The 14,821-nt window shown below is 45.9% G+C and overlaps 1 protein-coding gene across 4 annotated transcripts in view; it reads left to right on the top strand.

Moving 5' to 3' along the window:
• Positions 1-10,451: 10,451 nt before the first annotated feature.
• Positions 10,452-14,821, top strand: part of Arhgef2 (Rho/Rac guanine nucleotide exchange factor 2) — a 45,330-nt gene continuing 40,960 nt past the window's right edge. For all 4 annotated transcript variants that reach the window (XM_048356440.1, XM_048356443.1, XM_048356442.1 and 1 more), the window contains exons 1-2: positions 10,452-10,757; positions 13,110-13,227. In XM_048356440.1, coding sequence (XP_048212397.1) covers positions 10,471-10,757; positions 13,110-13,227 — 405 coding nt within the window. In that variant the 5' untranslated portion in view covers positions 10,452-10,470. The remainder of the gene's footprint in view (positions 10,758-13,109; positions 13,228-14,821) is intronic.

Raw genomic sequence — 14,821 nt, forward strand, 5'->3', positions numbered from 1 at the left:
ACACTGTCACTTTCTCATATGTAGCTTGGGGATCAGACAGGAAGGGAAGGGCTCATAGTTCTACATCTGGCAGCAGCTCCCTTTTTCCTCTTGTCTAGAGTAAGAATTTAAGAGCAAAGAATGATCATAGGTCACCCAATTTAACCCTCATTTTATAGATCAAGAATGATGAGGTAAAATGGCTTATCCAAGGTCACCAGCAAATAGCAGCCTTATTGAGTCAGTACTATGAACCCATCATTTGCACATTTCTTGTTTAACATCCGCATTATACAGAAGCTGGAAATGCAGCTAATAGGCAAGTTAGGTCCCAGAGCTAGTGAACTAGCCGAGGCAGTCAAGATTTCCCAACTCCGACCAGCCTTTCCCATTAGTCCGCAGGACCCAGCAGGAGTCAGGGTGGTGGGTGCTCCCCATTACCTCAGCAAGTCCAATCTGCCTAAATGGTAAATAAATAAGTAAAGGTGAGTCAGCCACCCCTCCCCTGAATGTTATCAGGAAAAGGGGTGGAGGAAGCTGGTCAAATATCCTGCTGCCTGGTATCCACAACAAGCCGTGCCATGAGTTCTCGGTGCTGAGCTGCTTGGCCACCCTGTTCCTATTGGCTGAGACTAGGGCCCTCCTCAGATGAAGCTGCTTTGGCAATTGGTTTTCCCTGCACTTTCATCACACATACACAAAATGCAATCTTTCCTCCTCCACCACCATAACCTGCCTCTTAAAGGGACCTGTGAGCAGTTTTGAAGCCAACTTTGAGAGTTCAAAGTATCCTGCTGACCTGGATAAGACCTTGTTGAGTAGGCTGCCAGCAGCGGCTCTTTCCTGACATGCCCTCTTTGTCTGCCCCCACCCCCAGTTTCTCCCTTTCCCTGTTGGAGAGAGGGTGAAAGTTCCCTGGACATCACATTCCCACACCCTCTCCCCTCAGGGTGATCCCAGATTGGCTTCCTACACCTGTTTTCATAGGAGCCTGAGCCTGTAGCAGCCCTTTGTTTGGGAAATGCTGAGGACAGGGTAGTGGCACAGAAGAGGTTAAAGGCCTGGGCATAGCACTGTCTAGGGTGTTTGAAGTAGGGTGGGGAAGGGAAGGGCTTGAGCAGTTGAAGAGGCAGCTGGTATGGGCTGGAATGAGTCCCTCCTGTCTCCTATGCAAACTTCTGTACCATGAGCAGTTCTCTTAGAAGCACCCAGAGAGAGGAACCCCCAACAAGGTGCTGGCCTGGATCCTTAACGGGGCGACTTGAAGCTGGACTCTTTCTTTTATTGAAGTCACCAACGGAGGGCAGGAACAGGTCTCCCATCTTTGGGCTATCTCCCAGGATTGGTGAGTTTTCTTTTTCCCTTTCTGGGTCCTTACCTGATGAATGGGTATTCCCCTGAAGTAGAGATGTCCAGGAACCCTTTGCTATCATACCTCAGAAACAGGGAACAATTCATACTTCAGGAACTACCTATGTTCTATTCTCATTTTTAACTAGGGGGTTGTGTGTGTATGTGTGTGAAAATAGGGAAATAAATCATAATGGTCAATGGTTAATTCATACAACTTGTACAAGTTGACAAGCTTACACAATTGACAAGTTATACTAAATCCTTTCTCTATATATATTCTTCTCTAGTCCTTATAATCCTATAGGGTTGACTTACCCTATATTAATTATCAGTTTTAGAGAAAGTATGTCTATTGAGTAAATTGTAGTTATAAGGCTCAGATTCAAGTTCATATCACACAAAAGACTGTTTTATTGTCTTTTGGTCTCTTTCCTACTCAGGACTCATGGATACCAAGGGTGGCTCTAGATCTTAAAACTTTGGGATCCTAATTCACTCAGGCACCTCTTAGGTCTAATATTCCTTTTATTCCAGAGAGTTAATTATGAGATTTAAAGGGCCATCCACTCATACCTCAAAGCAAGGGTCTACTAGATTGTCCTATCCATTCAGTTAGGAGTTTCCTGATCTTCCTATTATGTTTAACTGTTTCTTGAATTGGGTTCTTGATGGGTTAATTCCTTGGGTCACCATGGCCAAAGTCTTCTCAGGTGTGTCCCTCTGGACCTCAGACCCTCTTTGCCCCACCCTTCTGGCACAACACTCAAAGTGCATGCCAAGAAATTGGCAGGAGGTGGAAGACTAGCTAGTCTTGCTCCTTTTCTTTCCTGTCCTTTTTACATCATGGGCTAGCTGGGGACCTAGGGCTCTGGCAGAGCAAACAGACAGTCATAGACCCAGGAGAAAGAAAGAAGTCAGGGTCTCTAAGTCCATTTTGCAAAGAAGAAAAACGTATTTAGAAAGAAACAATACAAGGCTGGGCGCTGGTGTCTCACCACTTTAATCCTAGTTACTAAGAAGACTGATATCTGAGTATCTAGGTTCAAAGCCAGTCCAGACAGGAAACTCCAAACAGAAGTGGTGCTGTGGTTCAAATGGTAGAGTGTTTGCCTCCAGCAAAAGAAGCTCAGGGACAGCACCCAGGCCCAGAGTTCAAGCCCCAGGCCCAGCAGAAACAAACAAAAAGTGGGCTGGGAATGTGCTTAGCATGCATAAAGCCCTGGGTTTGATTCCTCAGTACCACATAAACAGAAAAAGATGGAAGTAGCAATGTGGCTCAAGTGGTAGAGTGCTAGCCTTGAGCAAAAGAAACACAAGGACAGTGCTCAAGCCCCGAGTTCAAGCCCCAGGACTAGTGAAACAAAAAAACCGGGTAGCCACTTTTGGAAGTCCAAAGCAGTGAAATTCTGAGGTTGAAGTGGGTGTTTGAGATGTCTTCTTGCTGACTTAGTAGAGGGAATATAGTTAGATTAAGGGCTGGGGATGCTTAACTGTCTGGCTAGGGTTGAATTTCTAGAATTTACTAACAATAAAATTGGTAACTCTGCCCTTTGGGCCTTCATGGAGGTGAATGCCAGTCAAGAATCAACCAAGTGTCTGTGACTCGTACCTTTAACTTAGCTACTCCGAAGGCTGTAATCTGAGGATCATGAGCTGAAGTTATCTTGGGCAGACAAATCTACCAGACTCTTATCACCAATTAACCTGCAAAGAGCCAGAAGTGAACGCATAGCTCAACTAGTAGAGCCTCATCCAAGGGTGAGTGCACAGGCCCTGAGTTCAAGCCCCAGTACTGGCACAAAAAACAAACAAACAAGAAAAAGAGAGAGAGAGAGAGAGAGAGGAAGGAAGGAAGGGAGGGAGGAAGGAAGAAAGGAAGGAAGGAAGGAAGGAAGGAAGGAAGGAAGGAAGGAAGGAAGGAAGGAAGGAAAGAAAGAAGGAAAGGAGAAAAGGAAGAGAGAAAAAAATCAACCTGGATGCTTATCTGAGCAGATGCTTTTGCCTATTTTAGACACTTTCCACTCTTCCATTTGTACGTAGATTTTTCTGGTAGGTCCTCTTCTCTGAACCTGACATTTGATAGGTTCTATAGTAACATTTGATGAATGCATGTGTCCTCTCTATCTTTCCTTTCATTTGGGGGATTGTACACCTTTCTGACAGTTGGTGAGAAAACCAGAATGGTTCCAGGACTCAGTCAAGGCAGGGGAAAGATACTTGGGCACTCCTGGGATTCTCCAGGGCACAGGGGCAGGACAAAACTAGTTTGTGGAGCCTTCTTTCCTTGAAGGCTGCTGCTTCTAAAAGAAGCTCTGCTCTACCCTCTCTGCCAGGCACTCTTGGATTAATGGTTTACTTTCTATGGGATTAAAAAAATAGTAAGTTAAATTTTGACCCATCAAAGGATTTTCTGTGACCCTGTTCCTTCAGGGCCAGGAGGCATGAAGAAAGATCCAGTAAGCTATGTCCTCTGGCCTCTCCCGTTCCTCTCCAATCTTTATTATCTACTTTTTATGCCTGGGAGGTCTTCTCTATTATTTCCCCCTGCCTCAGGAGATTTAAGACCCCAGAGCCAGATGCAAGAAATCTCCCAAGCTTCAATAGAGAAAATCAGCACAGACCCCAGTCCTCGGTGTTTAGCTTTTAGATGCTGGTGGCAGGTACTCCCACTGTTTGCTGGTAGCAAACATAATCAGAGCCCTGCCTGCCCCATCACTCCCTTCAGACTTCTAAGATAACAGGAAATCCAAGGACAAATGAGATTTTTTTTAAGTAGTTATACAAAGACATTCTAATTCCACAACTCAGGTTATGAATACAATGCCTCTTGGTCAATATCACTCCTCTTCCTGGGATTTTGAGACTCGGTTTCTCCAGATCTTAAGTCTACAAACTTTTTCTGTAAACACCTAAAAATATTTTAGGCTTTGTGAGCCACATGGTCTCTGTCATAACTGTCAACCTAGCTAACCATATGCAAATGAATGGTCACAGCTGTTTAAAAAAACTTTGAGTAGTAAAATTTGAATTTCATGTGTCTCAAAGTATTCTTTTTATTATTTCAACCATTTAAAAAGATAGCAGGAGCTAGGAATATGGCTTAGCAGTAGAATGCTTGCCTTGCATGCATGAAGCCCTGGGTTCAATTCCTCAGCACCACATAAACAGAAAAAGCTGAGAAAGTGTTGCTGTGGCTCAGTGATACATTGTTAGCCTTGAGCGAAAAGAAGCCAGGGACAGTGCTCAGCCCAAGCCACAGGACTGGCAAAAATAAATAAATAAATAAACAATGAAATGGGACAGATCTAGCCCATGGGTTATAGTTTGTTGACCCCTGTTCTAAATTACCTGGAGCTATTCTATCACTTTCTTTTTGTTGTTGTTGTTTCATTTTTTTCTTTTTTTTTTTTTTTTTGCCAGTCCTGGGGCTTGGACTCAGGGCCTGAGCACTGTCCCTGACTTCTTTTTGCTCAAGGCTAGCACTCTGCCACTTGAGCCACAGTGCCACTTCTGGCCATTTTCTATATATGTGCTGCTGAGGAATGGAACCCAAGGTTTCATGTATACGAGGCAAGCACTGTAACACTAGGCCATATCCCCAGCCCTATTCTATCACTTTCTTCAGTTTGAAGGAGACAGTTTTACAGGATTCAGCAGGTTCCATAGGACAGAAAAACTCTGTGTGTGTGTGTGTGTGTGTGTGTGTGTGTGTGTACTAGTACTGAGGCTTGAACTCAATCTTGCTTGGCTTTTTCATTAAAGGCTATGTTCTACCATTTGAACCATACCTTTAATTTTTTTTTTCTGGTTCATTGGAGATGAGTTTTTCAGATTTGCCTCCTGAGGATAGCTTTAAACCTTGATCCTCAGATCTCAGCCTCCTAAGTAGCTAGGATTACACGCATGAGCCACTAGCACCCATATGTAAAGCTATTATTTGTTGTTCTTGCTTAGATGCATGCACATTTTTCTATTGGACACTGTTTATGACAACCAGCTAGCGACAGCCATGATTGTGCTAATGTCATATGACTTTCCTATCTTCTCTCTGTCTCTCTCTGTCTCTGTCTCTCTCTGAATAAAACAATATGGTGCACCTCAGGTGCACCTAGTACGCATGAAGCCCTGGGTTTGATTCCTCAGTACCACATAAACAGAAAAAGCCGGGGCTGGGGATATAGCCTAGTGGCAAGAGTGCCTGCCTCGGATACACGAGGCCCTAGGTTCGATTCCCCAGCACCACATATACAGAAAACGGCCAGAAGCGGCGCTGTGGCTCAAGTGGCAGAGTGGCCCAAGACTGGCCAAAAAATAAAAAATAATAAAAAAATAAACAGAAAAAGCCGAAAGTGATGCTCTGGCTCAAGTGGTAGAGTGTTAGCCTTGAGCAAAAGAAGCTCAGGGACAGTGCTCAGGCCCTGAGTCCAATCCTCAGAAATGGAAAAACAAAACAAACAAACAAACATAAAACAACCCTGGGATGGAGAAAAGAGTAACCAGGATGTGCTCACTAGGTAAAGAAGACTAGGGGGCTAGAAAGATGACAGAAATAGAGGCCAACTGGGAAGACCTTGAGTGTCTTGCTATTCTCCCAGAGCGGAAATGTGGCTTGAACTGTAGCACCCACCCTGTGCCTGCTACATTTGGTCACAGGGTTAAACTTTTTGTTTGTTTGTTTGTTTCCAGTCCTGGGGCTTGAACTCAGGGCCTGAGCACTGTCCCTGTCTTCTTTTTGCTCAAGGCTACCACTCTACCACTTGAGCCACAAAACCACTTCCGGCCTTTTCTGTTTATGTGGTGCTGAGGAATGGAACCCAGGGCTTCCTGTATGCTAGGCAAGCACTCTACCACTAAGCCACATTCCCAGCCCAAACTTCTTTTTCTTTCTTTGTTTTTTTGTTTTTTTTTTTTTGTTTTTTGTTTTTTTTTTTTTTGCCAGTCCTGGGCCTTGGACTCAGGGCCTGAGCACTGTCCCTGGCTTCTTCCTGCTCAAGGCTAGCACTCTGCCGCTTGAGCCACAGCGCTGGTTCTGGCCGTTTTCTGTATATGTGGTGCTGGGGAATCGAACCTAGGGCCTCGTGTATCCGAGGCAGGCACTCTTGCCACTAGGCCATATCCCCAGCCCCTTTCTTTGTTTTTTTTGATTGGTCCTGCAACTTGAACTCAGGGCCTGGGCACTGTCCCTGAGCCTGTTTGTGTTCAAGGTTAGTGCTCTACCACTTGAGCCACAATGCCACATCTGGCTTTTTTGAGTAGTTTATTGGAAATAAGAGTCCCACAGGGACTTTTCTGCCTGGGCTGGCTTCAAACCTTGATCCTCAGATCTCAGTCTCCTGAGTAGCTAGGATTACAGGTGTGAGCCACCGGCCCCTGGCTTCACAGAGTTAAATTCTGGCAAAATGAAAAAATATCATTTTCTGGCAAAATGAAAAAATATCATTTCCTGCTTCCCATGCAGGAAAGAGGAGTTAATGAGACTATCTACCACCTACTCTAGCATTGAGCTATGCCTCACTGCTGATCTTAAGATCTTGAGTGCCCTGCACCCTTCTCCCAAGTTCAAACCAAATGCAGTCCAACCTCTTCTCAAAGATCCATCCTTCTTCCAGCATTTCGTTCTTAGTCTCTTGTGAATAGAATCTGCTGGCTCTGCAGCTTCTCCTTTACCTCCTCATTTCAATTTTCAGTCACCCCCCCACCCGCCCATCCTGGAGCTTGGACTCAGGGCCTGAACACTGTCCCTGAGCTGCTTTTACTCAAAGTTAGCACTCTACCACTTGAGCCACAGCTCTACTTCCGGCTTTTTCTGTGGTACTGAGGAATTGAACCCAGGGCTTCATGCATGCTAGGCAAGCACTCTACCACTAAGCCACATTCCCAACCCTCCCTTGCTCTTTTTTTTTTTTTTTTAAGATTCATTTATTTTTATGTTTTTTATTTATTTATTTTTTGGCCAGTCTTGGGGCTTGGACTCAGGACCTGAGCACTGTCCCTGGCTTCTTTTTGCTCAAGGCTAACACTCTGCCACTTGAGCCACAGCGCCACTTCTGGCCGTTTTCTGTATATGTGGTGCTGGGGAATTGAATCCAGGGTTTCATGTATATGAGGCAAGCACTCTTGCCACTAGGCCATATCCCCAGCCCCCCTCCTATCCCTTCCCATATTATAATGCCAATAATTGTTCTTTCCTTCAGAGATGAGTTTTAGCAAGGCTTCCTTAACACCCTCACAGAGACATTCCCTCTTCCATTTTCTGAAATTCAAGCTGAACTTCCATTCCTTGCTTGTCCTTTCCTCAGCAGGCACTCAGCCCACCATCATCCCCTGTCTCCTGAGTTCAGGAAATGGTGCAAGGGAGAGTCCTGGCTGGGTCTCACACAATGGCTATATTTAGCTCCTGAATGAGATCATATCATGTCACATCATTGTTTCCGCTGAGGCACAGATAGGAGATTCAGAAATAGGTCTAGGAATAGATATTTGAGGGAGGAAGGGCAAACAGGAAGGGCTCTAAGTAGTCACTTATCTTCCTCCTGTCTTTCTCAGGACCCTCTTTTCTGAGTGTGTAATCTTCACTGATTGCACTAATCATCAACAATTTTTTATTCTGTTGGATGCTAGAAGGAAAGCTTTAACATATTGAAACAGAGAAAGATACCTGTTGTTCAAAACTCCAAGAATATAATTTCTGGGGCTGGGAATATGGCCTAGTGGCAAGAGTGCTTGCCTCGTATACATGAGGCCCTGGGTTCGATTCCTCAGCACCACATATACAGAAAATGGCCAGAAGTGGCGCTGTGGCTCAAGTGGCAGAGTGCTAGCCTTGAGCAAAAAAGAAGCCAGGGACAGTGCTCAGGCCCTGAGTTCAAGGCCCAGGACTGGCAAAAAAAAAAAAGAAAAAAGAATAGAATTTCTTCAGCATCTGATCTCTTCCAGAATAGGGTCTAATGGTGGCTGATCTAATCCAGAACTGCATTTGCGAGTTCTGTTGCCTTCATAAGTCACACAATCTTGCTTAAATTTTTGAGCCTTAGAATCATGTACAAAATGAGAGTAATGATATTTACCTTGTAAGGATGTTGAGATAAGATGATAATACACGCTATGCAATTGACATTGTGCTATTAATAATAAAAAAGCTATTATTATTGTGGTGGTGGTGGTTGATACTTAGAAGCTGAGGGAAGTCAGGGAATGTTGAAAAACACACACAGTCTCCACAGCTACAAGTACTTTCTTCCCAGTAGCTCTGGGAGCGGTGGGAGCACTGAACAAGGGAGGCAGGGAGGGGGAGAAGGAGGGAACCTGGACTTTCCTGGGGGTTATGACAACTTGTAGAAGGCCTGACACTCCCACAGAAAACCTGGGAAGAGAGGGAATTCAGATTCACAGCCTTGGGGTCTTCCTGGGTACTCTAACATCTGAGTACTTGGAGCAGTCCTGGGAGAAAGGAGCCTGGGAGACCCCCTGCGAGCATGTCTAGAGACCTGGCCTCCAGGATATCTATCCAAGTGTTTCCGCCCCTCTACCATCTTGGTACTTTGGCAGTCTTGGTACTTCTTTCTGGAATGAGGCTTTATTTTCAACTTGAAGAGTACTTGAATGTTCTTACTCTCCACTGCACTGAGGCTAGCCCTACTTCCAGAGAGAGAGCGGTGGGCAGAAGAGGGGAGGAAATGAGTGGGATGTGGCTGACGCTTCCAGCCCTTCTCACTGATGTGGGAAGAGGTCAGAATGGCTTCTCACTTCTCATATAAACATGGTCGTAGAGGAATTCATAACCCTTTCTCACTTATGAACCTTTTCCCCACTGCTATTTTATTGGTCTAGGATCTTCTTTCCCTTGACCATATCCTAATCACTCTCCTCCATTCACCCTCAGAGGTGAACTCCTTCCTTATGCATCCCTTCTTTGCATCTCCCAGTGGGTAAGATGTGCTCACTTCTTTTTCTGTACATGTGGTGCTGGGGAATTGAACCCTGGGCTTCATGTATGCGAGACAAGCACTCCTGCCACTAGGCCATATTCCCAGCCCATGCTCACGCTTTTTTATTTCTTTTTTTTTTTTTTTGCCAGTCCTGGGCCTTGGACTCAGGGCCTGAGCACAGTCCCTGGCTTCTTCCTGCTCAAGGCTAGGACTCTGCCACCTGAGCCACAGCGCCCCTTCTGGCTGTTTTCCATATATGTGGTGCTGGGGAATCGAACCGAGAGCTTCATGTGTAGGAGGCAAGTACTCTTGCCACTAGGCCATATTCCCAGCCCCCGTGCTCAATCTTTTGATAGCCAAAAATTCTCTTTGAATTCAGGGCCTAGGTGCTCTCCTTTAGCTATTTTTCTCAGTGCTGGAGCTCTACCACTCGAGCCACAACTCCACTTCTGGCTTTTTGCTGGTTAATTGTAGATAAGATTCTCATGGACTTTCTCACCCATACTGGCTTCTAACCACAATTCTCAGATCTCAGCCTCCTGAATAACTAGGATTACAGGTGTGAGCTATTGGCACTTGGCTTTGATAAAAATTTTTCTTGTGTCATCTGTTATACTTTAACCAGTCATTTGTGACTTGTGCTTTTTCCTGTGTATACACATGTATACATGTGTAAACGTGCACATTGTACACATTCACCCACTGGAATGTGAATTCCTTGAGGATAGATATAAATAATATTTCTCTTATCTTGGCATATATTTCCCTTAGCTTTGCCATCTAGTTATTGAGAAAATTAAATAATTATGAACAAACAGGGACCTATTTTACTTTATTATTTACTTTTTTAGGTAGAATCTCGTGTATGTAGTCTAGGATGGTCTGGAGTTTACAGTCCTCTTCCTGCCTCCCAAGTCTTGGGACTACAGGTGTGAACGACACCTCGGCATGCTCTGCAAAAATCTCTTTGTGTATTAGAAAGAATATATCATTAGATGAGGAACCAGAAAACCCAAGTTCCAGACTTAACTCTACAAACAGTCAACATCATGAAGCTGAGCATCTATTCTTCAATTCTATGTCTCAGTAAAATGAGTGACTAGATGCTCTGAAGCCTCGTCTGTCTGTGACATCCTTCAAGTTCCAACATTCTAGAACTCTGCTCACCCTTCTTTATTTCTTGATTCAGACTGGCCAGTGTGCGCCTCCCATGAACACAACTGTCCCAGAGGTGTTCCTTGCAGGTGGAGACCTGGTACCCCAAAGTCGTATTCGCCGCTGCCTGTCTGCAGTGGAATCCAGAGAGCAGCTGGAGGAAGAGGAGGAGGAAGGGGAGGAGGAAGAGGAGGAGAGAGAAGGAAAAAAGGAAGAGGAAAATGGCTTCCACACTTTAACCCTCAGAAGATCAGGGGCATTTCGTGCCCATAGCCACACCTATGACCCCTTCAAAAGACATAGTTGGGGTCCTGACAGAGAACCCCAGGACCCGCTGAGCAGGTAAGTCCCTAAGGAGCCTTAAGGAGTCTCTCCTTCCTTCAAGACCTGGATCTTGGAGAAAGTGATTGGGAAGTAATATCCTGGTGTCTTTGGCTCCTCTTGATCTTTCTAGGGAGACATTTGCCTCTTAAGAATGGCAGGAGGGAGCCAGGAGTTTGGCTTGGTGGTAGAGTGCTTGCCTCACATGCACAAAGCCCTGGGTTCGATTCCTCAGTACCACATACACAGAAAAAGCTGGAAATGGCACTGTGGCTCAAGTGGTAGAATGCTAGCCTTGAGCAAAAAGAGCTTAAGGACAGTGCCCAGGCCCTGAGTTCAAGCCCCAGGACTAGCAAAAACCAAACAAAAAAATGAATGGCAGGAGTTAAGGACATCTGGGCTTCTAGACCTTTCCCTGGAGAATCAGAACCGAGCTTATAGGAAGGAGGGAGTCTGACTTCTAAAATGGGACCCTTCCTGGTGACCCTACCTCTTTCTTTATACCTGATCTTACAGGTAGGTAGAGGTAGGACCAAGAAGAAGGTGTAGTGTTGGAGTAAGTATTAGGATGCTTGGGTCCTACTTTGGGGTGTGTGTGTGTGTGGTGAGACTTGAACTCAGGGCCACGGGCTGTCCCTGTGCTTTTCCACTCAAGGCTAGCCCTCTTCCACTTTGAGCCACAGTGCTACTTCTGATTTTCTGGTGGTTAATTGGAGATAAGACTCTCCCATACTGTCCTGCCTGGCCTGAGTTTAAGCCACAATCCTCAGATCTCGGCCTCCTAGGTAGCTAGGATTACAGGTGTGAGCCACCAGCACCTGGCACACATTGGGTTTCATAGACCCACACTACGAGGTCAAAGCTTCCAAAAATAGATCATGTGACCGAGCCTCCTCATTTTACATAGGAGGAAATTGAGGCTGGAAGATTTTAGAAGGATTCCTGAGAGAAAAAGGCTCAGGGTTGGGGTGTAGGGCCTACTCCATTCCCAGATTTCTGCCCACCTGCTAGTTTCAGGTAGAGGCAGTTTCAAATTTTCCTGACTAATTTACAGGGCTGCAATGGGGTTACAGCCATTCTTGTTCATAGTTCTGCAATATTCTTGGGAGCCATCTCTTCCTTCTCCCCTGGAAAATCCCTGACCACTTCCCCAAAGATAGAGGAAGTCAGAAAGAGAAGGTCCAAGGGGTCCATGGGAAGAGATCAGTATGAGTGGTCATCATAGGACTTTGCTAGCCATGGAAGGACACTGTCACTCTGCTTTGGCAATGGTCCCCTTGGACAAGTTCCCTTAGGTTCTGGTGAGTGGACTAATATTGTTGAGCTTCTGTGCACCACTTTCTGGGCTGAATGAGGGGAGAGGACCCTGAACCTTTTCCCTGAATTGGCTTGGGTGGGAACTCAGTAAAAAGTAATGCCTAAAAGACTAGCTGGGTGCTGGTGGCTCACTCTTGTAATCCTATCTACTCAAGAGGCTGAGATCTGAGGATCACAGTTCAAAGCCAGCATGGGCAGGAAAATCCATAATCCCCTGCCCTCTTTCTTTCCATTCCTGGGGATTGAACTCAAGGCCTGAGCATTGTCCCTGAGCTTTTGCGCTCAAGGCTAGTGTTCTACCATTTTCAGTCACAGCTTCACTTCTGGATTTTTCTAGCTAATTGGAGATAAGAGTCTCAGGGACTTTCCTGCATGGGCTGGTTTTGAACCATGATCCTCAGATCTCAGCCTCCTGAGTAACTAAGATTACAGGTATGAGCTATCAGTGCCTGGCTCGTGAAGACTTATTTCAAATTAAACACCAAAAAGCTGGAAGTGAAGCTATGGCTCAAGTGGTAGAGTGACAGCCTTGAGTATAAAATCTAAGAGGCAGTACTTGGGCCTTGAGTCCAAGTCTCACCCAATAGCAGCGCGCGCATGCACGCGCACACACACAAACACACACAACTTATAGCACCTTCCTATGAGCCTCTAGTTGAAGGCCAGAGATGCTTGGTATCATATATAGAGTGTCAATCTCGGGTTGTCTCAGGTGTCACCAACCTCATGATCTGGTGATCAGGCATGAATTCTGTACCTTAGGTCAAGAGGGAAAGGGGTGGGGCAGCTTGCCTTTCCACCCTTCCCAGACTGGCTCTCCTATGGAGGGCAGTACTGTACTTTGACAGTAGGGGCCACCCTTGTCCATAGCCAGCTCTGCAGATCTGCCAAAGCAGAGCACCAAAGGGAGGCCTGTTTGGGTCTGGCCTGTGCCTATGCCAACAGGAAGGGTTGGGCTGGGGGGCAAACAACGGGCTGGGCTAAAGCAGTATTCTTCCCTGGTGCCCAACACTGATCACTGGCTACAGAGGGCAGTGGTGGTAATGTGTGTTTCAGGAGGAGACTGCAGCCACCGGGATGCCCAGGCCCCCAGGAAGCCCCCTTTCTGCAGAGCCAAGAGAAACTGGACACTTTTCTGGGAGCACAGCAGCAGAGTGGCCAATCCTCCCACCTGGTATGACAGACCCCCATGGAAGCCCTTGCCTTACTCCCCCTCTCCTTCCCTGTGCCTGTCTAACACCGCTCTGTGTCTCTTCTGTTCTGCCAGCTGCTGGGTTTCGCTCTGCCCGGGCACTACTCTGACTCCATCTGACTGGATCTGAATCTTATCTGTACCCCTCTGTCTGCTTCTTAGGGTTTGTATTCTCTGTTCCTGACTCGGTACCCTGCCTTTGTGTCTTTCTCTAAGACTCTCTGTTTCTTCCTTTCTATGTCTCTGTCTCTGTGTTGATGTAGATATCTCTGTTCTTTCCTTAAAAGCTCCCTGTTCCTCCAGTGGTTATAACCACTTCTTTCTGTGGTCCTAGGTTTCCCACAGTTTGAGCTGAACTTAGTGTTTGTGGGATGAAACTTGGCATCTGGTACCCTCCAAAATACAATACTGCTCTAACAAGATAGTTGTAGGCGTATTGATGGACAAAGCATATAGAATGCCGAGGGGATAGTTCAGTTGTGGAGCGATTGCTTATTATTCTCCTGGGTTATTGAACCCAGGAAAAGGGAGGAGAGCTGAAGGGAGGGAGGGAATATAACTAGGGAAGGGGTGTCTCAAGATCTCAGGGTCACTGCGGATACATGGAGGGGCTTAGGAGTCACTACTGGATCTGTTAGCTGAGAATCCCTGACATGATCAAGCCCGGTGGTTAAAAGATGTGTCCCGGGCTGGGAATATGGTCTAGTGGTAGAGTGCTTGCCTCACATACATGAGGCCCTGGGTTCAATTCCCCAGCACCACATATACAGAAAATGGCCAGAAGTGGCGCTGTGGCTCAAGTGGCAGAGTGCTAGCCTTGAGCAAAAAGAAGTCAGGGACAGTGCTCAGGCCCTGAGTCCAAGCCCCAGGACTGGCCAAAAAAAAAAAAAAAAAAAAAAGAGTTGTTTCCCCTCTATCTCATTCCTTATCTGCCTAGAGGTTCCAACACTAGCCTCACTGTAGGGTACTTATAGTTGGGAGGATGCTGAGAGTCAATGTGCCCAGTATGCCAGGGAAATAGCAAGAACTCCTAATATTGCATAATTGCTTTTCTCCATCCATGTCTCTACAAGTCTCCCATCCCCATTCCAGCATGGCATAGTAGAAAAAAAAAAGAATTTTTTTTTTTTTTGCCAGTCCTGGGCCTTGGACTCAGGGCCTGAGCACTGTCCCTGGCTTCCTTTTGCTCAAGGCTAGCACCCTGCCACTTGAGCCACAGCGCCACTTCTGGCCGTTTCTTTATATGTGGTACTGGGGAATCGAACCCAGGGCTTCATGTATGCGAGGCAAGCACTCTTGCCACTAGGCCATATTCCCAGCACCAAAAAAAAAAAGAATTATTTTATCTAACTCCTAGATCCTTCATTTACCAATTGAAGAAATTTATTTCATCTTTCCAAAAGTCAAAATAACAAAACTATCTTTTTTTTTGTGTGTGTATGTGCCAGCACTAGGACTTGAACTAGAGCCTGAGCACTGTCTCTCAGTTTGTTTTTTTGTTTTGTTTTGTTTTTTTTGTCGTTGTGGGGCTTGAACTCTGGTCCTGGGCACTGTCCCTGAGCTCTTCAGCTCAAGG

The sequence above is a fragment of the Perognathus longimembris genome, chromosome 11, assembly GCF_023159225.1.
Source record: "Perognathus longimembris pacificus isolate PPM17 chromosome 11, ASM2315922v1, whole genome shotgun sequence".
Classification (NCBI taxonomy): Eukaryota; Metazoa; Chordata; class Mammalia; order Rodentia; family Heteromyidae; genus Perognathus; species Perognathus longimembris.